General features: G+C 57.4%; 3 protein-coding genes across 3 annotated transcripts in view; 1 reads left to right on the top strand and 2 right to left on the bottom strand.

Annotated features, from left to right (window-relative positions):
- On the top strand, positions 309-6,255 carry SMIM1 (small integral membrane protein 1 (Vel blood group)). Its single transcript, XM_018060461.1, has 4 exons — positions 309-369; positions 662-787; positions 3,015-3,141; positions 3,396-6,255. Exons 3-4 carry the CDS (start codon positions 3,029-3,031, stop codon positions 3,520-3,522), a joined length of 240 nt encoding a protein of 79 aa, XP_017915950.1. The 5' UTR covers positions 309-369; positions 662-787; positions 3,015-3,028; the 3' UTR covers positions 3,523-6,255.
- On the bottom strand, positions 6,128-17,937 carry LRRC47 (leucine rich repeat containing 47). The gene is made up of 7 exons (XM_018060460.1): positions 16,556-17,937; positions 10,259-10,711; positions 9,488-9,604; positions 8,834-8,949; positions 8,439-8,541; positions 8,115-8,204; positions 6,128-7,970 (listed from the first exon to the last, which is right to left on the bottom strand). Exons 1-7 carry the CDS (start codon positions 17,252-17,254, stop codon positions 7,722-7,724), a joined length of 1,827 nt encoding a protein of 608 aa, XP_017915949.1. The 5' UTR covers positions 17,255-17,937; the 3' UTR covers positions 6,128-7,721.
- The window catches only part of CEP104 (centrosomal protein 104), a 40,463-nt gene continuing 37,605 nt past the window's right edge, over positions 22,468-25,325 (bottom strand). The window contains exon 22 of the mRNA XM_018060459.1: positions 22,468-24,832. Within this exon, the coding sequence (XP_017915948.1) occupies positions 24,717-24,832 (116 nt within the window). The 3' untranslated portion in view covers positions 22,468-24,716. The remainder of the gene's footprint in view (positions 24,833-25,325) is intronic.

Here is a 25,325-nt window from a genome sequence, read left to right as displayed (position 1 = left end):
CCGCGGAGCAGCGCGGTCTGCGGCCCCTGCGGCCCCTGAGGAACGCGACTCCTGGAAGGCCTGGGGCTCTGGGTTGCTCCGCCCCCATCACGCCCCCGGGAAGCGCCGCTCTCCTCCACCCGGCCCACCCCTGTGTTAGGAGTCCTGCGGCCACCCACCCACCCACGGCCCCAGGTACCTCCCCGTTTAGGCCCCACCCAGCGAGCCAACGCCCCGCCCCTTGTCCAGATCCCACCATCCACCGCCTCGCCTCCGGCCCCGCCCCCGCTCAGGCCCCACCACCCACCCGACCACGCCCCCTCTAAGCCCCGCCCGACTCCGGCCCGGGACACGTCTGCGGCGCGGAGCGGCTGGGGACTGTCGAGCCAGGTGAGACGCGGGGTCGGAGTGCAGCTTCCTCGAGTAGCCAGTGAGAGGAGGTGGTGGGCTTGGTTTCTACAGCCTCCCGCCCTCGGGGCCGCGGTCTCCCTGGCCTGCGAGCGCCCGGCCCGGAAAAGTGGAATTGCTGGGGTGGGGGCGGGGTTGAATGGTCCCCCGGCCCACAGACCCCCGAGGCCAACTGCCGGGCCAGCTCCTGCTGGCCGCTTGGGACGCCCCAGAGCCCCTTTCCCTTCCCTACTCTTGCTCTTCTTCACTTTTTTAAATTTTCTCTTTCTTTAAGGTTGGAGAATTCTGAGACTCCCCAGACCCCAAACTGCGAGCTGGGAGGTGAGATTCACTGGCCTGAGCTCTGACCATCTTTCTGGATCCCAGAGGCTTCAATCCCTGACGTCAAGACTCTCCTCTTGTAAGTTGTGGGCTCCTTGGAAGTGCATTGGGGTGAAGGGGTCTTAATGTATGTACAGTCCCTGTGTGCCCAGAACTCTGTCCCCACACACTCCCAAGAGGCAGTGGTACCCCTGGGAGTGAGGCTTCCAGGGTTTAGCAGGTGTCCTTGCCAGGCAGCACAGCCCCAGGGTCCTGTGACATTGTGGCCATCACGTGTGGGTTGGTCAGGCTGCTACAGATGAGTGAGCGAAGCCTTCAGACCTTGGCTCCAGCACATCAGCAGCTTCTGGTGGCTTTGTCCAGCCAGATTGACTTGAGGGCCACAGTCCACATCAGTCAGGAACCCGTTCTATCACAAACACCAGGACCCCACTATGCCAGGCTGGAGCAGATTGGGCTGGCCATCCTCACACCAAGAAACCCATGGGTGGGCAGTGGGTGTGCATTTGAAGACTCAGCACCACCGGGTAGTGTTTCAGGATATCCAGGCTGCAAAGTGGCTGCTCAGCTCCAGCCATCACATCAAGGAAGAGAGAAGGAGGTGGCTATTCTCTTTCACAAAAGCAAAAGCCTCCTGCTCCTGCTGCTCTCCAGCACCTTGCTCATATGCAGGTGTCATGGGAAGTTCAGTTAAGTTCAGTCACTCAGTCGTATCCAACTCTTTGCAACCCCATGGACTGCAGCATGCCAGGCTTCCCTGTTCATCACCAACTTCCGGAACTTGCTTAAATTGATGTCGGTGATGCCATACAAAGCAGCAATCAAAACTTGTGTTAGCCCATGAGCATCGCTTGGGGCTGGGACACTGCAGCCTGGAACAAGACAGGGGATCTGGCCACAGGAGGGAGGGGTGGACATTAGGTAGCGCACCGAGCTGGCTCAGAGCCCCTTTGCTGGACACACCGTGGGAAAGCAGAACCCACAGTCAACAAATGTTTGGCCTCCCTGGGGCCTGAGACCTGGCCTGCATGGCTGCCCCCAGAGCACAGGCTCCCACGGGAAGAACAGGCTTTGTGGCTTTGAGACAAGCTCCCTTCCTTCATCCTCTGAGTCTGGGATTTGGGAAAGGGCAACCTGGAGGGTTGACTCATTGGAAAAGACTTTGATGCTGGGGGGGATTGGGGGCAGGAGAAGAAGGGGACGACCGAGGATGAGATGGCTGGATGGCATCACTGACTCGATGGACGCAAGTCTGAGTGAACTCTGGGAGTTGGTGATGGACAGGGAGGCCTGGCGTGCTGCGATTCATGGGGTCGCAAAGAGTCGGACACGACTGAGCGACTGAACTGAACTGAACTGAACCTGGAGGGGGTTGAAGTGGGTTCAGAACCACCTGCTTTCATAATTTCTGGGTTGGCTTCTTGCTAAGTGGCCCTCTGTGCCTTTAAGCCTCTGTGTCCCAGATTACCTGGAAGACAGGTCAGGTTTTTGCAGCAAAGTCTCAGGCCTCTAAAAGTGAGGGGGCTCTCAAGCCCCTTGACCACCAGCAGGGTATAGCAGTAGGTGAGGGAGGGGACAGGCCAGAATTCACAGCTACTGCCACTGCTGCCAAGCCCTACCAGCTGCCCTCAGGCCTGCCACTCTGCAGGCGCCAGCCCTTTGCCTCCCAGCCTCCAGGGAAGGCTCTGGGGCCTTATCTGGCAGGAATGGGAGGAGGTCAGGATGTTATCAGGCTTGGTGACCTGACCCCAGCCAAGGGCCCTCCAGGGTGGCAGCAGCTGTGTCTGCCTGACCCCCAGGGCGGAGCAAGCTGGTGGAAACACAGACTCTCACATTCCTGAGGACAGGGTTTGGCAGACTTTCAGACTATTGGAATTCCTTCTTTGCCTCCTCCCACGTCACCCTGGGCAAGTGGCCTAACCATTCCGCATCCCTAAAGCCAGATGAAAGGATGTGGGAAGAAATTCCCAGGTGGCACAGTGGTAAAGAATCCACCTGCCAATGCAGGAGACGCAGGAGATGTGTTTGATCCCTGGGTTGGAAAGATCCCCTGGAGGAGGAAATGGCAGCCCACTCCAGTATTTTTGCCTGGAAAATCCATGGACAGAGGAGCCTGTTCATGGGGTCGCCAAGAGTTGGACATGACTTGAGTGAGCACACAAAGGAGCCAGCCCACCTCAGTGCCCCTCTGCCCTGGCCCCACCCCCAGGCAGACCCTCACCCTAAAAGCAATGGCACATGGAACCTGACCACTGGCCCCCTGGGGGTAGAACAGGCCTCAGTCCACCCTCTGTCTCTCCCACCAGAACCCTGTGCCCCCATGATGGAGCCCCAGGAGAGTAGCATCAGGTACAGCAGGTGGGAGAACAGCCACCCGGATGAAGTCCATGTGGCCAGCGGGCCCAGCACAGAGGAGGCCTCAGGCTGGCAGAGGTGAGGGGCCAGGAAGGAGGGGCCCCACCTTGCCCTATGCAGACCCCTCCTGTCCTTCCTGGCAGCCACCGTGTCCGCAGACCCGGGCCCCACACTTGCCCTGACTTGTTCCTTCACTTGCCCCCTCCTGTCTTCTGAGTTCAGAGTGCCCAGGCTGCCCTGCTGCCAGGGCCTGCTCCTCCTCTTCCCCCAGCCCCCATCCCCACTCCAGTCAGGGCTGCCCGGGGCTCACGTGCCTGCGGTTCTCACTCTAGGGTCTCCCAGAAGCTGTGCTCGGGCAAGCTGGGCATCGCCATGAAGGTGCTGGGGGGCATGGTCCTCTTCTGGGTCGTGTTCATCCTGGGCTACGTCACTGGCTACTACGTGCACAAGTGCAAGTAAACGCTGCCCAGACACACCCCCAGGTGCAAGGCTGGAGGGACCCCCTGTGTGCGAGAACCCTTCCATGTGCATGGACCCACCTGCCTACACAGACCATGGTGTACCCAGAGTCCTGTATAACAGCCCCACTGTCTATACACAGCCCCCACCGTTTATACACAGCCCCTCCTGTTTTATACACAGCCCCCCCGTGTATACACAGCCCCCCCGTGTATACACAGCCCCTCCTGTTTTATACACAGCCCCCCCGTGTATACACAGCCCCTCGCCATGTATACAGGCATTCCTTGCACCAATGCACAGATTCCAGGGACTCGCATGGACACCGGTGTGCACAGCTGTCACAGGCACCCACAGACATACAGCCAAACAGGGATACAGGTACATGGGAGCACACACACGCATGCCTGGCGCATACCCACCCAGGGGCCCACGTGACTGGAAGACCAGTCCCAACCTGACTGCAGGACACACCCAGGCTAGGCCTGCAGCCCAGGGCCCCCAAACCACCCTTCTCTCCCTACTGGGGTCCTCCCTGGGTGGGCTTCCAGTGGGGCTGTGTCCGGCCTTGCAAGCTCCTCCCCTCTCTAGCCCTTCTGACTCCCGCTGTGGAAGGATGCCTCTAAGGGCAGGGGTATGTATGTCTCTCTGTCCATCCACCCTCCCCAGGGGCTGAGTCTTTTCCTGGGCAGAGGGGGAAGGGGGCCTCGGCCCTTGCCCAAGACCCACTGCTGTGTTGTCCCTCCAGGAACGTGGGCGTGTTCCCTGGGGCTGTCCACCCCACCGGGTGGGCTCTGCAGGAGCCTGGCCCTTCCACCTACACCCTGTGGGAGGCCCAGACCCTGCACTCGGAGGTGGTCATTAAATGTCTGTTGAACAAAAACATGGATGATGGTGTCTCCTGTGGGCCTCCCCAGTGAGGCGTGACTGATGTGAAACTGGCTGGAGGGCATCTGGACAGCGGCTGGGAGGCCTCTCGCTGAGCTCTGGCCTTGGGATGCACCCAGTCCTGGCCAGGCCCTCTGGCAGGAGGTGAGAACATGGGGCAGGGCTGAGTTTCCATATGTGGCCAGGCCTACTCCTGTGTCTCCTGACCACGGATAGCGTCTCCCTGCCTTTGGGCCCTCCTGTTCTGGGCACCTTTGTGAGAGACACCATCTTAGGACAGTGTCCTCACCCTAGAGTTGAAGGCAGGAGATGAAGGACAGTCAGGACCCTCATGGGCTCAGCAGACCTGGGTATTGGAGGCTGAACAGCCAGGGAGGGCCGAGACCCCACGGGACTGGCTGTGGGCCTGGGTCAGGTGAGCATGAGGTGGGGCTGCACCACCCAGGTGACCCTTTGGCTTTGAGTTCCCTGCTGGGCGGGGGTTCCCCCAGCAGTGATGCTTCAGCAAGGCCTGCTGCAGGGGGTAGGAAAGCAGGGTAAGGGGCCGTGGTGGAGGGTCTGTTCAGCACCCTGGCCTCTGGGGCCTCAGCATCCATCTCTAGAGAGACCCCCCCCATCCCCACCCACCACTCGGGGAGGGGGCGCCAGCTGACCCACACCTGTCTGGCCTCTTTCTGATGCCCCAGTTGGGAGTCCCCTCCGGCAATCTCAGGACTAGCACTGGGGCAGGGACTGTGGGGAGGTGGGCAGGGGCCACCAGCCTGGCAGATTTAGGCTGGGTGGCCTCCCTGGGCTCTAAGTGGTCAGCAGTCCAGTCCAGGGGTAGGGGCTGGATCTCCCAAGGCCTGGTGTAGCCTTGGACAGGAGTGGGGTGACGGTGCGGGACAGAAGGGAGGAGTCACCCTGGCTGTCCCCTGCACCCTACTCCTTCTTTCTGAGGCCAGCTTGGCCTCCCTGGCTTCTGAGATGGCCTGCAGCCTCCAGGGCCATGTTCCTCTGGTAGCCCCCTCCCTCCACCACAGAAGCAAGTCTGCTGATGCACAGGAGTGTCTTGCCCAGGGCAAGGCAGGGGGTGGGCAGGGGCTGCCAGCAGGCAGCTGTACACAGTGCCTGGGTCTGGCCAGCCCTATCCCGTGTGCCCCCATGACCCAGTGGGTCTCAGAATGGAGAGCTGGGGCCACCAGTTTACACCGATGGATGCTCTGTGACCTCGGCCCCTGGGCTCTGCTGGCACTGGGTGCCTGGCTCATGGTGGGGGTTGCAGGCAGGGACACACAGGGCACACACCCCGCCCCCCACCCCACACATACACGAGCTACCTGAGACCCCTCCCCCCAACCCCACCCCTCTGCCCAGGGCCCCAGATGGACTCCGTAGCCAGGGTGGAGGCCATGTCCCGGCAGCCCTGGGGGAGTAGGGAGAAGGGAAGGGCTTGGCCCCTCCCTCAGCAGGTTAGGATTGGGGTGGTCTGCTGGGGTCCCAGCAACTTGACTCCTTGTTTGTCCCTGGGTGGGGGTCTTCTGTGCACTGCCACAGGAGCTGGTTCCCAGGACCGGGGTGGGGTTGAGGGCAGCAGCCTCTCTGGGACAGGCCCCTGTAACAGGTGGTAACTGTGTCCTGCTATTTGTGGCCAGGGGGGCCACAGTTTTCCCACCGACACTCCCCACACCCTCCTCCAGAAATCCTGGGAAGGATTCACCAGGAAGGAGCCCAGATGTTCTTATCAAACGTTTTTTATTAGAGGGCTGGACTGACAAAAACATCAGAGTTTTCCTGCTGTACATTAAATATGTTTCCAAACTTCACACGCAATCAAGCTGCCCCAGAAGAGCGGAGGGCTGGCAGCCTCCCCACCATCAGGGAGGCCCCAGATCTGGTGACATGTGGCCGCTGAAGCCAGCTGGGAGCCAAGGGAGCGGCTTGGCTGTGGCCCTGGCCTAGAGCTGCCTGCAGGGCTTTGCTGTGATGTCCGCGCCCATCCCAGCCACGGCGTCAGCAGCCTTGACAGCCAGAGGTCACAGAGTGACAACGTGGAGGCACCAGGCAGACATCCGGTAGGTTTGGGGAACAGTCACGGGCGCCCTCTTCTGCCTGCCTGTGTGGCCGCCCCAGGGCTGACGACTGGCAGTCATGCTGGCAACTGCAGAGCTGGGCTGGGTGTCAAGACAGCCCTGCCACATCCTTCCAGGTGGGCTGGCTGGGCCCTGGGAAACCCACATGGCTGTGTGGCAGGCCCTGTGTGCGGGGTGTGGGCCTCTGCTGCCGATGGCTGCACACTGGGGTCTGGTGGGGCTCTCGCTATTGCCTCCCCAAAACTGTCCTTCTGACAAAACACACTGTCCTTCGCAGGTCAAACAGCAGAGAAGCTACGGTGTCACTCCACAATGGGGAAGCTGGCGGGTCCCACTGTCCTGTCCCGGCTGCTCCTGGAGCAGTGAAGTCTGAGAACTGCCAGGTGGAGCTGGAATCACCTAGAAGGCTGGGTGATGCTGAGCCTCTCAGGGCACGTGCCCCGTGGTTCCAAGTGTCAGGCTCCTCGCATCTCTCCAGGCACCATCAGCTCATCCTGGTTCGAGCTGAGCATGGCTGACCGCCCTGTCCACGCCGGGAAGCCTGTTTTGTGGTGGGAAACCTGCGCACTGTCCTCCAGACTCAGGAGTGACACCTGGTGGTGCTGGTTTACAAGAGTGACCTCCACCCCACCCCAGGGCTGGCCAGTGCAGTGGGAGGGCTGTCACTCACCGGCAGGCTCTGCAGCCCGCCCCCAAAGCATCCAGCAGCACTAGTAAGAAAAATGATTGGACCAATTCTAAGGTCACATTAAAAAATGTTTTTATAAAAAGATGATGGTTTACGGCACCTGGAGACCCTGACGTTGCCCCTTGTCTCTAAGCTGCAGTGCTGGCGCCAGAGGACTTTAAAAGACCCTGAATCGTAGAAAAATAACTGTGCAGCTCAGTAACACACACAGGGTTCAGCTTCTCAACCTAGAGCTGAACATTCACACCAATTATGGTGTCCTTTTCCCCCTGAATACAGTGATTTGCTGTGTGTCTACATGATTGCAGAACCCTGTGAGCAGTTAATTCCAACATTTGAGTGACTTCATAAAGAGCGCTGGCAGTCACTCCGGCTGTGAAGGCGGACACTGTGGCCTCCCCTGACGGCAGGCCAGATGGAGAACTGAACAGAGGGTGCATATATCCTAAGAACACCGAGGTGAAGAATTGTTTAATACCACCCCAAGGAAGCCCCGAGGAGCTGGCGCGGTGGATGGCGCAACCTGGGAGCCTCAGGTGGCAGCCTGGCCATCAACGCAGCACGGTCACATGGGCAGCGGCAAAGTCCAAGTCCGTCTTGGACGGGTACACCACCTTCAGGTGCCCCTCCTCGTCCACCACCCGGACCTGCTCCACCACCAGCGGGGTGCTCCCTGTCGCTTCGGCACCTGGAGTCGCCTTGGGGTCTGAGCCGTGTCCACAGACGGCATCAGACTCGGGGTCCGAGAGGGAGCCTTCTTCTCTGTTTTCCAGAGTGTACTTGTTGATTTCTGCCATTTTCTGCAAATGAAAAAGATCTTCTTAATCGAGAGAGAAAAGCGAACCCAGGGAAGTCATGGTAAAGGGCCATGGATGGGGCCATCAGTCCCGTGGAGGCAGTGCCTTGGTGGGTGGCATGCGCAGGGTGGGGCAGGGCTGGCTCACCAGGATGAGTGCGTCCATAATATCCTTGCAAATCTGCAGGCTGGCGGCGCTCGTCACTTCCAGAAACAGATCACTTGTGGTTTTCTTAATCTTAAAAAGAAATTGGGAAGATTTCAGGAAAGAACCAAGTTATCACAAGCAGACGCCTCAGCTCTGATGTCTCTCCTGCAGGAAACGCCTTGTGGCACATGGACCCAGACATGGCCCCCCGAGGAGCGCAGCGCACACGGTGAGTCGTGGGCGGCCACGGACGCCAGCAGCGACGCAGGCGAACGAGACATGTGACGTGGCCTCAGAAACACTCATGCTGACAGCAGCCCCCACCTTGGTCTTCTCGCTGTTCGTGATCGGTGGGAAGGAGATCACATCGCCGTCTGCATCCACGAGGCAGGGGTAGTGCTCCTTCCCGTCCAGCAAGTGCAGGTACCTGGTGGAGCACACACAGTCTCAGGCTCGGTGTAAACGCAGGCTGGAGGGGGCTCTCTGTCAGGGCAAGGGCACGTTCCCTGGGACTCCAAGGGGCCCAATCCCAGCCGGTGGGCCCGGCTGTCCCCTGCCTTGGCCTCTGTCCCAGGCACTTAGTGGATGTGCCAATGGCCACCCTTCCCCAGATGACACCCCTGCCAGGCACTGATTCTCTGAAGCCAGGAGACGCAGTGCTAACAGTGTGAGTGCCCCCAGAGTGAATCCCCGGGAGGAGTGAAAGTCCCCTCGCCAACCTGTGCAGGCCTGACACGTTCTGCCGCTTCTTCTGCTTCCTGTGCTCCTCGGCCTCCAGCTGCAGCTGTCGCACCAGGTCCTTGGCTTTGACCTCCCGGCGCCCCAGGGGGATGATCTACAAGGGGGAGAGCTTCACACTGGCCTGGTGCTGTGGGTCCCAGCGAGAGGGCCAGCTGGTTGAGAGCCCTCCCTCCACGCCACGTGTGGACACGTGCCTTCAAAGGTCACCCCAGGGGCTGAACCTGAAACCCCTTAAGGCACAAGTGCATCCCCACGCTTGTGGCTCTGAGGCAGCCATCCCTGGGGAACCCTCCTCTGCCGGGGCCCGCAATTCCTCATGTAGGAACAGAGACTAGGAGCAGGACCTTCACAGGACAATGCACACTGCAGTCAGCCCCAGATCAGGGGGTTTGCAACTGGGATGTAAATAGCAGTTTTGGTTAAGTTAATGAGCAGGTGAAGGAATCACTTTCAAATCACACCTCCTTTAATGAATTTACTTTTGAAAATAACTGTTGACACAGCCTGCCTTATCCTCTTGCAGCAGAGCAGGGTCACATTCTAACCAGGATGCTCTGACAATCGTCCACACGCATGCTTTTCTAAAGCCACAGACGGAACACTGAGACTGCACACTGGGCTGTGAGCCTCACCTTGAAGTCCTGTGGTGGGCGGGCAGCGTAGAGCAGAGGCCCCCGGACAGCTCCGAGGTCGTGGGTTGCGATGGTGGCCACCGTCCTCTTCTCACAGAGGTCCTCGTGCAGCTTCGTCTGCAGCAGGGGATCCAGGGTGGCGGCGCTCAGCGTGTGAGGCCCCCCATCACCCTGGCCTCCAGAGCAGCCCCACCTGCTGCCTCCTTTCTCTACCTCCCCAGCCACCTGTTTCTCTTGTGGAGCCTTCCTTAGAGAACTGTTATCTGCTTACTAGCAGGATTTTCTCTTTCCCCAACTCTTACTACACGATGCTCAACACTTCCAAGGATCCATCTCGAGCTAAGTTTATGAGTGAATAAGCACAAGTGTGACTTCACAAGAAAAACCAGGCCGGATCTCAGGTCCTGGCTCGGCTCCCTCCCTGAACGCACGGCCTTCCACAGGTGGCCTCAGCCACGCAATCATGCTTGGGGTTTCCCACGGGCAAGGATGTGCTGTTTATTTTAAAACCTGGGCAGATGTCACATAAAGACAACAAATTCCTCTTGTCACAGACACAACTCACTCAATAACGTGCTGGCGAGAGCTGACAGTCCTAATACTATCTCATGTGAGATCAAGTAAAGACTCAGGATGGAGGCCTCTCCCCACCCGCCCAGGCCCAGGCCGGGTCAGGGGAGGAAACCCAGGCGCTTTGCAGGAGTGACGCCCAAGGACGCCAGGCCCACGGCCCATCCTCCCCACCCCACGCACACAGCTGTGGGCACCCACCTGGCAGGACAGAAACCGCTTGAGCGCATTCCCAGGCTGCAGATTCATGCCCCGCACGACGGCGCCCACGAAGAATGGCCGCACATCCCTGACCTCGGGGCTTGCCCGGACGGTCAGCAGGGTGGGGTTCTCCGAGACGTGCAGGACCCGGAGCAGCAGCCGGCTGGCCTCGTCCACTACAGCGTCTGCGCCTTCGCCGCTCTCCCTCTTCTTCCGCTCCCGCCTCTTCCGCCGGCCCTCCTCCTTGTCGGGGCCCTCGGCCTTGCCTCGGCCCCGGCCCCGGCCCCCAGCACGCAGGTACTCCAGGATGGACCTGGTCTGGCAGCCGCTGACCATCTTCTCCAGGCGCTTGTCTCGCAGCCTGTTCCCCCTGAAGTTGATGTCCTTGAGCTTTGGGCAGTCAGCCAGCTCTGCCGGGATCTCGCTCAGCTGGTTGTTGGACAGGTCCAGCGTCTGTGAGGGAGACCGGGACACATCAGATCCCCAGCTCTGGCCTGTTGCCGGGCCATGAGAGGCGCCAAGGCCCACCCTCATTGACCGTCTGCCCTGTATCAGCAGCACAGCACACGCCATACTTGCCCCTGGCCCGGTGCCCAGTATGGACAACGTGAACTGTCCACCGAGGGGAGGTGTGGATGGCCTGCCAGTCACCTCTCTAACATGCTGCTTGACCACTGTGTGCTCATGGTTGTCAACTACAGCAGTTTCAGTTCGACAGTTAGGGTGAGGAAAAAGACAGCAAGGAAGGAGGGGAATGTTTGGTTAAGAACAAGTAGGAACTTCACATGAAAAACGAATTTCCCACAAAATAGTGATAGTGTTTTTATCATTTTCAATATTTATTTGGTGGCCTTAGTTGCCCCATGGCATGTGTGATCTTAATTTCCAGACCAAGGATCAAACCTACATCCCCTGGCATTGCAAGGCCACCAGGGAAGCCCCAAGATGTCTGTAAGTAAATGAGCAGCAGAGAAAGAGCCGAGCATGAGTGACAGCGTCACGCTCCACGCTGAGATGTGGCGTGTCCAGCACACAGGGGATCCTCCTGTACCGTGTTTGTGATGGTGCGTTTACGTCAATGCTGGGAGGTCTCTGGGCCCTTTGCTGTGATGTGGGAGGGAGTGGGGGGGCCACTGCTGTCTGTACATCAGGAGGCCCGTAAGAGACAGGAGGATGAGGGAAGCAGTCATGAGTGTCGCTGACCTGGGCTAAGAGGTGGTGGGTGGAGGGCAGGGGATCCTATGCCCTGGGGGTGGGGGAGGTGAGGAACAACTCAGTTGGTGGTAAAGAGGACAGCCCCTCGCAGGAGACTGGCCACACCACTGTCCCAGGGGCCATCCAGCCCTGCAAGTAAATGGCTTCTTGTGGGGAGCTCTGGCAAGAACTTGCACAGCTTTGCTTACACCTGACCTGGGCTTAGGGACTTGACAGGGTGGCCTGGGGAGAAGCTTGCTGGCCTGGTTTAGTTGGAGCGAGCACAGGGGTCTGGTCTTTGAAAAGTGAGACAGTGATGGGTGGCAGGGGCCTCCTGAGGACTGAGGACCAGGGAGTGCTTGGGTGAGAGCACTGCGGAGCCCCAGTGACAACCCAGCGGGCAGGCTCCTCTGGACACTCAGGGAGCAGCACTCACACCAGCGTGGCCTGCGAGGAGTCCTGGTCCTGACTGGGACACAGTGGTCCCCAAAGACCCACAGCCGGTGGCAGGGTTGTCACCAGCTGGGAAGGTGGGCAGGGGCTTCTTGTGGTTACACAGAAGGCAACCCCAAGTTACAAAGGGACCCTTCTTTATCACTCCTGTCTGGGGCTCTCTGGCTCGGCAGTCAGGCTGCAGCGAGGCTGGGACAGCAGTGTGGAGGGCCATGGCAGGTGGGTGTGCGACACAAGAGCCTCCGCCTGGCAGGACAAGAGGCCTGGGGAAAAGGGAGCAGCTGCCAGGCAGGGTCTGATCCTGCACTCAACCTGGAAACAGAAAAGGGGAGCCCAGTGCAGTCTCCAAGTGTCCCCAGGGACTGAATACTCAGCGGTCACCGGGCTGCAGGTTACCTCAGCAGTCACAGTGTTGCCTCTCCTGGGCAGTCCCTCCATGTGGGCAAGACTGGACAGGTGGGCAGATGGGCTGAAACGTGGCCCTTCCAGGCCACCCTGTGACACCCTGCCCCCCGCCACCCCCACCCAATAGGACCTGGTGATGCCCCTGTCCCGCAGTTGGGCAGTGCTGAGCCCACGTGTCCTGCATCAGAAGATGCCTACTCTGGAGGACTGGCCAGGGCCACCTAGACTGTGTCTGCACGTGCACACTCAGCCAGGCTGGGGCCAGATGAGCTGGGCCCCGTGCCCGCAGGGAGGCTGTGAGCAGGAGCAAAGGGCTGCTGTGTCACAGTCAGGTTTGACTTGCACGTCCAGCCTTGGGGTCTCCTGTACCATCCAGACGGGCTTTGGCCGAACAGCTTGGACTCCACTGGCACCTCTGTGGCATGAAACCACAGCCGCTGGCGGTGGAGTGCATCTGCCTCCGTGGTGAGAAGGCCCTGAGACAGCAGCAGGGGAGGCGCCAGCAAGGAATGGGGGCAGGAGGGATCCCCAGCCCTAACAGAGCTATGCCAGGCCAGCAGCCTGGTGAAGTGGTCTCCACAGGGCAGGTGCAGTGGTACTGGGGTGGGGTCATACAGGGCAACAATCACTAACACTGGGTATTTCTGAGCAACAAGTGGTGGCAGCTCAGGACATGCCCTGAGGCCCTGGGCAGAGGAGGGGACTGGGCAGCTGCTGGGTCTCTGGGGGCTTGGAGACCACTAACAAGCAAAAACTGACCCCAGCAGCACCATGTGCCACGCCCAGCCCCACGTAAGCCGCAGATTTGATGTGGAGTGGAGTCCACAGGTTCCCCAAATGGACCAGGAGCGCTGGGGGTGGGGGGGGGGTGGTGGGCGGGGTTGGAGGGAGATGGGGGGTCAGTGTTGGGGCTCCAGGAGATGGGAGAAACCCAGACGTAACATCCACACAGGGAGTTCAATTGCACAGGAGGGCAGAAGGTAAGAAATGCATAATCAGCAAGGGAAGAATTAAGTGCACTTGGAGGCACCCCCTTCAAAGCATCTTCCCAGGACACCCACCCATTCCCTCCTTCCTGTAGGTGACACAGGCTGGGCACGGCCAGTCTTCATCCTAGACTACAACTTGACCACTGAGGGGCCACACTGCAGGGTAAGGACCCTAACTTCCTGGCTGAGACCACAGACACACACTATCCCCGGGGGTGTGGAAGAACCCCTCTGCTCCAGCTGAGGGGCCCAGGACCCACCATCTCCAGCATCAACTGATAAAATAAAAAGATGGAAAGACACTTCTTTGTGGAAGCTGATTCTGGGAGGAGTCCTGTATGTGACACTGGGCCTGGCACTGGCAGGACTGGGACAAACCCTGGACACGGTGCTCCTTCAGCTGACAAATGTGCTATCCCAGGACAGCTGGGGGCGTGTGTGTCCTGCCCATCCCTCCAGCGGTCCCCAACGGGAGCGCCACGGGTCTGGGGAGCGGTCACTGACAGGGCAGAGTGCTGTGTGGGGGCCCATCTCTGGCTCATCGCAGTCCAGCGGCTGAGTCCATGGGTAATGGAACCCAATGGGGAGAAGCCTGGCTGGGGGCCCTGAGGCTGGGCCAAGGAGGAAGCTGGGCTCTTCAGGCAGCGTGGGCCGGGAAAGGGAGGACAGCTCTCTGTGCAGCCTCCTTGCCCCCGTGGCTGTAGTGGAGACGAGGGTCCGGTGCACGACTCCCAGGTGAGTGGACACCAAGGTGCTCGCAGGGGCCCTCTGTGGACTGGGGCTGAGTGGGATAAGCAGGGCTGTGTGCTGTCACTCTGGCGGCCCCTCCAGGTGTCCACATCCACGTGCTGTGTCTCCCATGACTCCCAACTGAGCTCTACTTACAGAAACAGCAGGATGCAGTGGGCTCAGCGGGCTGTGGGGTCCGTGTCTGCTTCCCAAGAAGGCCCGGCTCTGGAGCCCTGAGCTACCACGTGAGGGCAGACCATCTGGCTGGGGCGGGAGATGTCCCGAGATGACACAGGGAGAGGAGTCAGCCGTGTCAGCTGAGCCCAGGCTGAGCCCACGGCAGCTGACGGCGGCCACACGGGCCATCAGCAGCCAGGAGGTGCTGGGCCAGCTGGGCCAGCCCAGAGCGGACGACTGGGAGCCAAGAAAACTGCTGTCATTGTGTTAAGCCACAACCTTGGCACAGCTATGTAGCCACAGAAGACACGCACCAGCACTGTCACCATGCTTTCTTCATGACACCAGGGTCACCCTCACAGTTTTCACGGGGGAGGGGATGGGCAGGAACCCAGGGCGCTACTACAAGACGCTGAACTGAACCCACACTTTCCGGTTCTGAGCTCGGCTGTCCCCCCACAGTGCAGGAAGGACAGAGAAAACCGGTGTCCTTGAAGCTCCAGCAGGTGGAGGGACTCTGCTTCACCCAGTTCGAGCAGCCGTTCCCCCAGGGAGGGATCACTTTAGAAAAGGCTCCCAAAGGACATCCAAGTCCAAGCAGATTCCCAGCAGCTCTGATGTGATGCTCTCCAAGAAACGGCCTCTTCATGTAACAGAGATGGATGGGAGTCTAGAAATGGGAACAAGGTGGGCCAGGAAACTGGAGGTGGAGCAGTGAGACATTCTCTCTGACCTGAGTGAGGGCATTCTGGGCACAACAAAGACGACTTTACTGGGCAGGTATGCAGAGGTACACAGAACATTAAAGAAACAAAACAAACCCAAACTTTTACCTTCTGTAAAATCAAGAGGAGATGGGTGACGGAACAGAAAGGGCTTACACCATGTGTCACACGAGCCTCTTAGGGAAGCTACAGCCCTGGAAACCAGTGTCTGGGAGTCGTTCCAGGAGCCTCCTGAGCGCCTTCCTGGAAACACCAGCAAGTGTGTGTCACTCTGTTCTCGTGACCCTCCACACAGAGACTTCTATCCTGACACAATGATGTTGTTGTTTAGAAACTAAGTTGTGTCCAACTCTTTGCAATGCCATGGACTGAAGCACGCCAGGCTCCTCTGTCCGCCACTATCTCATGTCTATCTAGTCGGTGATGCCATCCAACCATCTCATCCTCTGTCACCCCAGCATCAGGATCTTTTCCAATGAGTTGACTCTTTACATCAGGTGGCCAAAGTATTGGAGCTTCAGGTTCAGCATCAGTCCTTTCAATGAACAGTCAGGGTTGATTTCCTTTAGGATTAACTGATTTGATCTCCTTGGTGTCCAAGGGACTCTCAAGAGTCGTTTCAGCACCACAATTTGAAAGCATCAATTCTTCGGCCTTCTTTATGATCCAACTCTCACATCCCAACATGACTACCGGGAAAACCACAGATTGGACTATACCAACCTTTGTCGGCAAGCGATGTCTCTGCTTTTTAATCCTGACACACAGACACTTGTAAAATGAGTTGGCAACATCTCAAGAGCAATTCCCGCTGCAAAAAGGTCCGTTGCTAAACTGCATACACATTTGCTAAGACTGCACAAAAGGGATGGAAAACAAGTGAAAGAAACATAGGCCTGCCTCTTTAAGGACAAGAGCCTCAGCCTCCAGACTGGACTTAGGCCATGGTACCACAACCTCTGCCCTTCTGTCTCTTCCTCAATAGATTTACTAGGCCTTAGTTATGAGCCCAGCATTGTTTGACCTGGGGTCCCCGGATAAATAAAACAAGCAAGCAGTCCCTAGACAGAACAGTCTAAAGAATGCTGCAAGCTATTCGCTGTGTACTCTGGGCAATCCTTCCCGCATCCTGTACGACAGGAATAACAACCCTTGCCTTGAAAAGTCGCTGCTGGGATCAAGTGAACTATCCTGTGAGATCACACGAGGGGCCTTATGCAATTCCAGTCATTTCACAGCTTCCTGCCTGTCTGGGAGGTCCCGTGCACAGAGCTACCTCACTGTCTTTTCGCAAATATTTGGAGATACAAACATTTAGCAATGAGTCCTTGCTGCTGACCTGCTTCCGACCTGAGCGGGAAGCCCATCCAGTTGGCAATCAAGAAACACAATCAAAGTGTTAAGCGTTAAAGCCCAGATGTGAGCAGAATGTGATGAGAGCCGCCAGACCACCCGAGGATGGAGGTCAGGCGAGTGGGAAGGGACCTGGGGGTGGACTGGCTTCCCAGCGGTGCCGACGCTGCGGTGGCCCTTCCTGGCCGAGGAGGAACGGCTCAACACCGGGAGAAGATCGACCACCGCGGCTACCAGAGGGCCCGCCCCGTTCGCCCGCCCGCCCCGCTGACCTTGAGCGACGCCAGGTGGGCGATGTCAGGGCTGAGCTCCCGGAGGCAGTTGTCAGCCGCCGCCAGTTCGCTGAGCAGCGGCAGCGCGCCGGGGAGGAAGAGCGCGGCGGGGAATGCGTCCAGGCGGTTGCCGGTGAGGTTGAGGGTCTGCAGGCGCGGCGCGCACCGCGCCAGGTCGGCCGGCAGCTCGCGCAGCCGGTTGCCGCTAAGGTTGAGGCTCTGCAGCTGCGGGAGGCCCGGCGGCTCGGCGGGGCCTAGGCCCTGGCCCGGTGGCAGCGCCTCCAGCGCGTTGCCCGAAAGGTCGAGCACACGCAGCGCGGGCAGCGGGCCGAGCTCTGGACTCAGGCCGGGCCCCAGCGCGTTGCGCCGCAGCACGAGGCTGTGCAGCTGAGGGAGGCCTTGCGCCAGGCCTGGGCCCGGCTCGCGCAGGCTCCCGCAGCCGCTCACCTCCAGGTAATGCAGCAGCGGTAGGGTGAAGAGCCGCGGAGGCAGCCGCCCGCCCGCCGCGCGCACTCGTTCCTCCAGTCCGGGCCCCGTCAGCAGCAGCTCCCGCCGTCGCTCCCGCTCCGCCAGGTCCAGCTCTGGCCAGGCCTCTGACACCGCAGCCGCCGCCGCCATCGTGCCGCCGCTCCCGCAGCCCCTGCCGGTGCGCTTCCGGGGCAAGCGGTGAAGCTTCCGGTCTGGGCCGGAAGGCGCCATCGAGAGCGGCGCGGACGCTAGAGCGCCGCCGCGAGCTTCTTAAAGGAGTCGGGTAGAGCCTTGGACCCGGTTCTCGCTGTGGGCGTGGGACCTTGGAGCATCGGGCCGCCGGTTGAGCCCTCCCACCCGCGAGGCTGTCGGGAAGCAGCGGGGACGACCGAGTCCCTAAGAAAGACCGGAGAGGACGCGTCGACCTCATGGCCCGGGGGAGGTGCCCGGGAACGTCGTGACTTCCCGGGCTAAAAGCCCCTATACAGGACGAAGGGGGAGGAGATGAGTGGCCTTTAGGGGAGAGCAACGGGCCTTAGAAGACGGACGGGCGGGAGGACCGTGTGACACCGGCTATGTTGTTCCTCCTAGTCCCTCTGGGGTCTCGGACGACTGAGTTCCTTTGGGAGGCTGTTTAGGCAAGAAGGGAAGTTCAGACAAGCCTCTCCCTGCATTGACTGATTTTCAGGGGCACACAGCTCAGAATAGCCAATGTACCGAAGTACACGTTTCCGGGTGGCACAGTCCTCTAGCCTTCAAACTCAATCAAGTTCATCTCGGTAGTTTCCCATCTGTTGGCTCCCTCTCCCTGCCCTGTGGCTGTAATCACCCCCGTGCGTGTGTACTTGAGTCGTGTCTGATGCTGCGACCCCATGGACTGTAGCCGGCCAGGCTCCTCTGTCCATGGGATTCTCCAGGCAAGAACAGTGCAGTGGGTTGCCATTTCCTCCTCCAAGGGATCTTCCCGACCCAAGGATCGAACCTGCGCCTCAACTTCTGCGTTGGCAGGTGGGTTCTTTACCACTGCGCCACTCGGGAAGCCCTATAAAGCCCCAGCCGTCCTGTAATGAGAGTTGAGATGACTTTCCCTTGTCGCAAGCGTCAAATAAGTAGTCTTTGCTGTTTTTAACAAGCACCTTGTGCACTTTTTTTCTTTATAGGTTAGTGGTTTGTGTATTGGAGTCACCAGGAAATTAGAAATGAATGAGGCACCAGCCCCCTTGTCCAGAGATGCTGGCCTAGCAGTCTGGGCTGCAGCTCGGGTGTGGGGATTTACACGCTCCACAGGCGTTTCTGTTGGGCAGGCAAGTTTGTAAGGCTGCTTGGGAGCACAGTTTCCCTGTGTTCGGACCCATGGGCCGGAAATGTTTGGAGGAGGGGGTGAGAGGAATAGTGCTGAGGTCGACTGTACTATTCTCTGCTCCTGTTTTTGTTAGCCCCTTACCCCAGCAGAATTGCCAGTTTTATTTTGTTTTGAAATTTCTGAACATTGTATTGAAGGGTGATGGACTTCCAGAAAAGTGTGCACACAGCGTAAGTGGATTTAGTCCAGACGCAACACATCTGTGTAGCCATCATAAAGCTCAAGAAAACAATGATCACCAGTCCCTACAGCACCCCCTTGTACCCTGACACTGTAGTTTTGCTGCTTTTTTTGCACTTCCTATATATGGTGCAGGCCCAGGCCTGGGTCTGCGTGAGTCATCTGTGTGTGGGTGGCTCTTGTGCGTTGTCTGCTCTCTGGTGTTTCAGTACATTTGAATGAGCGTGTGTGTGTGTGCGTGCGCGCTCAGTCATGTCTGACTCTCAACCCCATGGACTGTAATGTGTGTGTGTGCATGCACGCGCGCTCAGTCGTGTCTGACTCAACCCCATGGACTGTAATGTGTGTGTGTGCATGCACGCGCGCTCAGTCATGTCTGACTCTCAACCCCATGGACTGTAATGTGTGTGTGTGCATGCACGCGCGCTCAGTCGTGTCTGACTCAACCCCATGGACTGTAATGTGTGTGTGTGCATGCACGCGCGCTCAGTCGTGTCTGACTCAACCCCGTGGACTGTAGTGTGTGTGTGTGTGCGCGCACGCGCGCTCAGTCGTGTCTGACTCAACCCCATGGACTGTAATGTGTGTGTGTGCATGCACGCGCGCTCAGTCGTGTCTGACTCAACCCCATGGACTGTAGTGTGTGTGTGTGTGTGCACGCGCGCTCAGTCGTGTCTGACTCAACCCCATGGACTGTAGTGTGTGTGTGTGTGTGCACGCGCGCTCAGTCGTGTCTGACTCAACCCCATGGACTGTAGTGTGTGAGCGTGTGCGCGCGCACGCTCAGTCGTGTCTGACTCTCAACCCCATGGACTGTAGCCCGCCAGCCTCCTCTGTCCAAGGGGATTTTCCAGGCTAGAATACTGGAGTGGGTTGTCATTTCCTCCTCCGGGGGATCTTCAGGACACAGGGATTGGCATCTCCTTCACTGGCAGGCACATTCTTTACCATGGCGCCACCAGGGAAGTCTGCTGAGAATATACCGTGTTTATTTCCAGCAGAGCCTTTGTGCTGCACTGATTTCACCCTTGTCACCCTGTGACCCCACACAGGAAAGACACGTTTTTGTCTTCGTCACGTTGTGACCAGTTCCATCTGTGAAGGACAGGCGGTGACTGTCCCAAGGTCAGGAGAGGGGAGGGGAGGCCCCTAAGATCTCGTCCACCCTGGCACTTCCCTCCGCGTGCGCTGCAGCCACACCCAGAAGAGCGTTCGGTCTCCTCAGTGACTTCTAGGAAGATTGTACATACATGCTTAGTATCAGTGGCTCTCGGTTCCTGGGGCCTGCATGTCCTCTCGCCTGCTTAGTTTCCTGGAGTAGGTTTCTAGGTGGCTGTGCGACAGCTTGTGCTAACACAAGCCGTCTTGATAGGCAGTGTGGGTAGTAACAGGTGTATAGGAGCTGACACTGGACACCGCCACCCACCATCCCCAGGAAAGAGAATAGTGCATTGTGAGACAAGCTGAGAGCAGATGGCTGTGTGGAGAGCATGCGCTAAGCTGCACATGGCAGACCACAGGATGGTTCCGTGTGCACAGCTTAGACGCGCCTGACTCAGGATTCCATCATGAAGGGACCCATGCCATTGTGGTGAGTCCACGAAGACAGCCGAGGTGGATCCTGGGGATGGTGCAGGCAGACCCCAGTGCTATGGCTGCACCTTCCCCAGCCTGGCCCAGCTGCTGGGTCAGCCTGCAGGGGCAGCCAGTCCAGCCAGACCCCTCTCCATCCCCTTCCCTGCCTGAGTCCTAGTTCCATCACTGTCCATACCCTGGTCCCCGCCCATGTCCCTGCCCTGGTTGAGGCTGGGGGCTGGAGGCCCTGGGCGCCAGCCTCACTTGCCCTCCTGCCTCTGGCCCAGCCTTAGGATCCCCGAATTTGGTGAACGTCACTCTCAAGCGTTGTGTCCTTACCCCCCAGGGGAAGGAAGATCTCGATTCAGAAACCTCACAGTGCTGCCAACAGTCGCCCTAGTGTCAGACAGGATGCCGCTCCCCTCCATTTCCAGGACTGGTCTCTGGACACCAGGAGGCACTAATAGTGAAGGCATGGCCAGATGACTGGTGTGGAGGTGGCTGTGGGCCACTCCTGGGGAGCCCTCAACCTTCAGGATAAGGGCCGTGAAAGGCATCATGGGGATGAGCCAGACCCAGGCTGCCTGCTCACAAGATCACCCCTTTCAGTATCTGACTCCACTCTCCACTTGCCCTGTGGGATACCTCTTGATGGGGAGGGGCCTGCACACTGCCCCTGCACTTGAGTGTTCACACTTGGGTGGGGGTGGGGTGGAGGCTGTGGTGTCCTTCTTCCTGAAGCTGGGGGGGTGGGGGGCTTGCTTCCGCCCCACCGGGAAGCATCCCCAGGTACCTTGGGCCAGAAAGAAGCCTGGAGCAATTTCAAGGCCATTCGGGCAGGTGGATGGCCCCACGCCTTCAGTCTCCCCCATCCCCACCGTGGGCTCAGCACCTTCCTCACCTGAGCTGAAGGAGTGGAGGCTGCCTGGGCGGATCTGCTGTGTGCACGGGGGTAGGTGGGGGCCTTGTTAGCACCTTCCTCTCAGCTCCGTTGCAGGGGGGGACTGAGGCAGAGACAAGCAGATCTGGACTCCACTGGCTGGAACCTGTGCCCACATCCCCGTTACAGGGTGCACAGAGGCGCAAGGTTTGGGCACTGAGCCAGTCTCCCTGCCTACAGTGCAGGTGAGAACAGCTGCCCTGCAGGTCTTCAGAGCGTTCCAGAATACCCACGTGGGGGCACAGGACCTCTACAGAATTGCTTCCAACGCAGCAGCTTAGGGGGTCGCTGCCTTAAGCCCTGACCCCAGATCCAGAAGGCATAGCCTCCACCCAGGGCTTCTCTGCCCCCGGTGGTGGCAGCAGTGGGGGAGGGGTGGGTGCAGGCCCCTGGGCTCCCAGGACTCGGGGCACACGTTGCTTTGCAGGCTTTTGTTTTTAGTGCTGATCTAGTTTTTAACAGCAGATGAGCAATGGCACAGATGGAACCATACTCTCCCAGAGTTCACACCAGCTTCCCCCTCCCTCCTGTGCATAGGCTCACTCACACACCCTGCCTATGCAGGTAAGAGAACCGATTTTTGCTGTTTAAACTGTAATGCCCCTAAATTTCAAGTTTATGTATATGTGCAACCGTGTCCAACTCTTTGTGACCCTATGGACTGTAGCCCTCCAGGCTCCTCTGTCCATAGGGATTCTCCAGGCAAGAATACTGGAGTGGGTTGCCATGCCCTCCTCCAGGGGATATTCCTGACCCAGAAATTGAGCCCAAGTCTCCTGCAATGCAAGTGGATTCTTTACCTGCTGAGCCACTTGTGGAAGGCTTCCCTTTCCACATATAAGAGGAAGCCCTTATATGTGTGTGTGTGTGTATATATATATATATATATATATATATATACACATATACATATGGAACAAACTGTAACTTCAAAATGGAAACAATCATAAAATCAAAACTAGTAAAAGCTTAAAACCAGTCTACAGCAGAGAAAATACTGTTTTACTTATTTGAAAAGCAAAATAGCCTTGTTGGCTGGTAAAAATCCCCTTTCAAAAGGAATAAAAAAACACAGGAAGAGATTAAGAGGTATGAACCTCTGGTGGGAGCACAACTAGGGTGTTCATAAAATGTTCTCTTTATCCCATAGGATAAAATTGGTCACTATTTCTAATTTATGTGAAGCTTAAAGTCTTTTAGCTTCTTCAGCAGTAAACCCACAAATAACTTATTTTAGGAACTAGACGCCCTCCTGGCAACTTAGTGCCCCCTGCCCCTTGCCTAGCAAACCTCAGTGACTCAGTGGCATCTCGGGGCTGCGTCACCCCTGCATGTTTACAGAAGGTGTAACTTAACCATAAGCTTTTCAAGTATAGTCTTCAAAGCGACAGAACATTTAGTAATCTTTTTATTATGTCCACATGCTCAGGGTGAATTCACCCCTAAGCCCTGAAACAACAAAAATATATTACTTAGATGTTTTATAATTTTGGTACCTGAAATAAAGACAAATAGAAAACTATGTCAAAACATTAAAAAGTTGCAAATTTTCATTAAAAGTATTTACATTTGTATTCTAATGCCAAATTTATAGATAATTCTTTTAAATTAGAATACTCTGAAATATGAAAATAATAAAATAAATATTGTTAAATAGCCAAAACATATTCATGAATGAAATTTCAGTTATTAATTACTGTTCCAAGTTTAGATATTTATGAATGGCCAAGGCAGCTTACAGTTCCTTTTTACTTTTTTATCCTTTATTCTTGGTTCCTTAATAGCATATAACTGGAAACCTTTTAAATGGCCACTGATCACTGCCAGGAATCATTTGAACATAAACACATGATTCTTCTGTAATCAGCAAGATCGACCTGTTTTAAATGCAATTAATTTTGTCAATCACTAAAAATTAAGTATTTTTATAAACATCTTTACATTACAATATACAGAAAACATTACATGTATGTTTCTTAAAAGCTTTGATTGGTGAGAAAAGGATAATTTCTTGGTTAACTTTTCTCATTCTATTTAAAGGAGTGTTTCATGTGTACTTCAGCAATGGGTTAGAAGGTCATGGGAACACCGTTTTGAACCAGGAAGAATCACTTTATAATTACCTTGGCATCCGTACGCTGCTCTATCGAGTAAATTTTTTTGTTATTTCTCCCCCCCCCCCCATACTTTAAAATTCTTTAATAGCGTGTATTTTTGAAGGTAACTCTCTTTGTCAGTCTTGCTCTGGCTCAGGAATTTGAGTCACCCACATGGGAAAGTATCAGTTCACCAGAGGCCGACTAGTACCCGTCCACTGTCACTAACTCACCCAGGGAGCACCTTGCTCAAGGAGCTACTAGGTTTTTTTGTTGTTATTTTACATGGTATGGAATTAAAACTTCTTACATTAACTGTGTGGAACAAATTTCATCAGTTCCGTGAGTTTCTAGTGGGCATCCTGGAAGACTACCTGTCACACACTCAGGAGGAAGGTATACCCCTGGGCACATGGCCGGGCAGGGAGGGCAGGGCTACCTTCTTTGGGTCTCTAGTGGGCTGGGCACCTGGGGACCACAGGCCTGGACATGAAGATGGCCTTTCCAAGCACGTTTTGGACAAACTCTGGCTTTTCCCTACAGCTACCTGGCTCTGAAGCCAGGCAAGCCACTTCCACAGGCTGAGGGGGTTGGGTTGGTTGGGGGCTGGTGAGGAGAGGTTTGGTTTCATCATTTTACTTGGCTTTTATTAAAGTACGGTATACAGTGTTGGAGAAAAGAACATACACTTCCAGTTTCCTCGGATCTCCGTGGGTCGTGTGATGGGCTGGGCAGAGACTCGGAGGCCCCTCTGAAAGTTACACAGGGTGGGGGTCACTCCATCTGCCCCAGGGGCTTAAGGAAGGGCCTTTCTGACTGACACCTGCTCAGGTGAGTGCAGCAGCATCAGGGAATGTCTCATATATTTTCAGGGCTTCATGCATGTGAAGAACTTGAAGCCCCCTGAGGAAGGGCCTGCTGTGAAGCCATCAGCATTAACCTCCGATCCCCTTGGGCTGGGGGTCAGCATGGGGGTGGTGGTGTCAGGTGGGCTGTGCTCAGAGCACCTGCAGGTGAGAACTGAGGGGGCTGGGCAGCGGCCTTACTTCTCCACCTTGACCTTACTTGATGCTGCTGCAGGCTCTGCAGGCTGATGGCTCGCCGACCTTGAGGGGAGGAGTCGCAGCTGGGGTGGAGGGGCACAGGGTGACTCGAAGGCACCAGCCCACCTTGTCCCACCCTGGCCCTGTGAGCCCTGTGAACCATCCCCCGCGCTGTGAGAGACCCACATGCAAGAGGTTTAGCGGGAGCGAGGACTTTATGGAAATCACTCCCAGCCGTCTGTGGAGAGGTCGCTCTACACGCGCCTGCCCGGTGCCGCTCTTTCGGCAGAGCCGTCTCCCTCTGTGACCCCGGGCCGGGAGGGCAGAGACCCGACAGCGGAGCCACGGGAGACAGGGCCGCACTCGGGACGGGCACGGCCAGGAGCCTGGGGCAGCTGGGGCGAAGTGGGGGTCAGCACATCTAGGGATGCTCGGAGGAGACACGGCCACGTCATGGGAGCTGTGCGGCTCCTCTGGAGGCGGGCGCTGCGTCCTGTCACCGCTTCGTGTACGTCCTGCTGGAGATTTTACTCAGGCCCCCCTTCAGGGTGGGGATCTTGCTTCCCACCTTGGATCCTGAGGTCCCTGCCCTGGTGGCGGCCGGGCCTTTACCTGCAGTGGACATGCAGACACAAAGAGCGCAGGGGACACGTGTGAGCCAGGGCACAGAGCCCAGTGACAGTGTGAGTGGCAGGTATCACCAGACACTGGGAGAAGCGGAGTACGAGGGCCCTGGACGCACTACTAGGCGGTCAGCACTGCACACGGTGGTCACCAGCCCTCAGGCGGCAGGGCTACCCAGGAGGACACACATGTGACGGCAGAAGAGGAAGAAGGAAGAGCCAGAGAAGCCTGACGCATGCTTGGAAGGACCAAGACGTACACCTCATTTTCAAGTTCAAAATCTCGGCTCCCAAATGAGAAGCCAGAAGCCACGTGCCCAGGGCCCTGCTTCCAGGCTGAGGCGGCTCCCAGCATCGCGGTCCCCACTCACGGTGTGGGGCGCGTGAGGCACAGCATCGCCTCAGCCGTCCAGCCAGCCCGCCTGCACTGACTGAGCATGGCTCCTCATGGTCTCACTGATCACGTGCCCCCAAAATAAAAG

The sequence above is a fragment of the Capra hircus genome, chromosome 16, assembly GCF_001704415.2.
Source record: "Capra hircus breed San Clemente chromosome 16, ASM170441v1, whole genome shotgun sequence".
NCBI classification, from domain to species: Eukaryota; Metazoa; Chordata; class Mammalia; order Artiodactyla; family Bovidae; genus Capra; species Capra hircus.
Note: the sequence above shows the minus strand (reverse complement) of the source record. Positions and strands in the feature narration are given on the sequence as shown.

What these genes read in the sequence shown, in the direction of transcription:
- SMIM1 (XM_018060461.1), top strand. Translation starts at nt 3,029, where the DNA reads ATGATGGAGCCCCAGGAGAGTAGCATCAGGTACAGCAGGTGGGAGAAC. An exon ending in GAGGCCTCAGGCTGGCAGAG is followed by an intron (nt 3,142 to 3,395) that starts GTGAGGGGCCAG and finishes TTCTCACTCTAG; the next exon opens with GGTCTCCCAGAAGCTGTGCT.
- LRRC47 (XM_018060460.1), bottom strand. Translation starts at nt 17,254, where the DNA reads ATGGCGCCTTCCGGCCCAGACCGGAAGCTTCACCGCTTGCCCCGGAAG. An exon ending in AACGTGTCAGGCCTGCACAG is followed by an intron (nt 8,542 to 8,833) that starts GTTGGCGAGGGG and finishes GTGCTCCACCAG; the next exon opens with GTACCTGCACTTGCTGGACG. An exon ending in TTATGGACGCACTCATCCTG is followed by an intron (nt 7,971 to 8,114) that starts GTGAGCCAGCCC and finishes TTTCATTTGCAG; the next exon opens with AAAATGGCAGAAATCAACAA.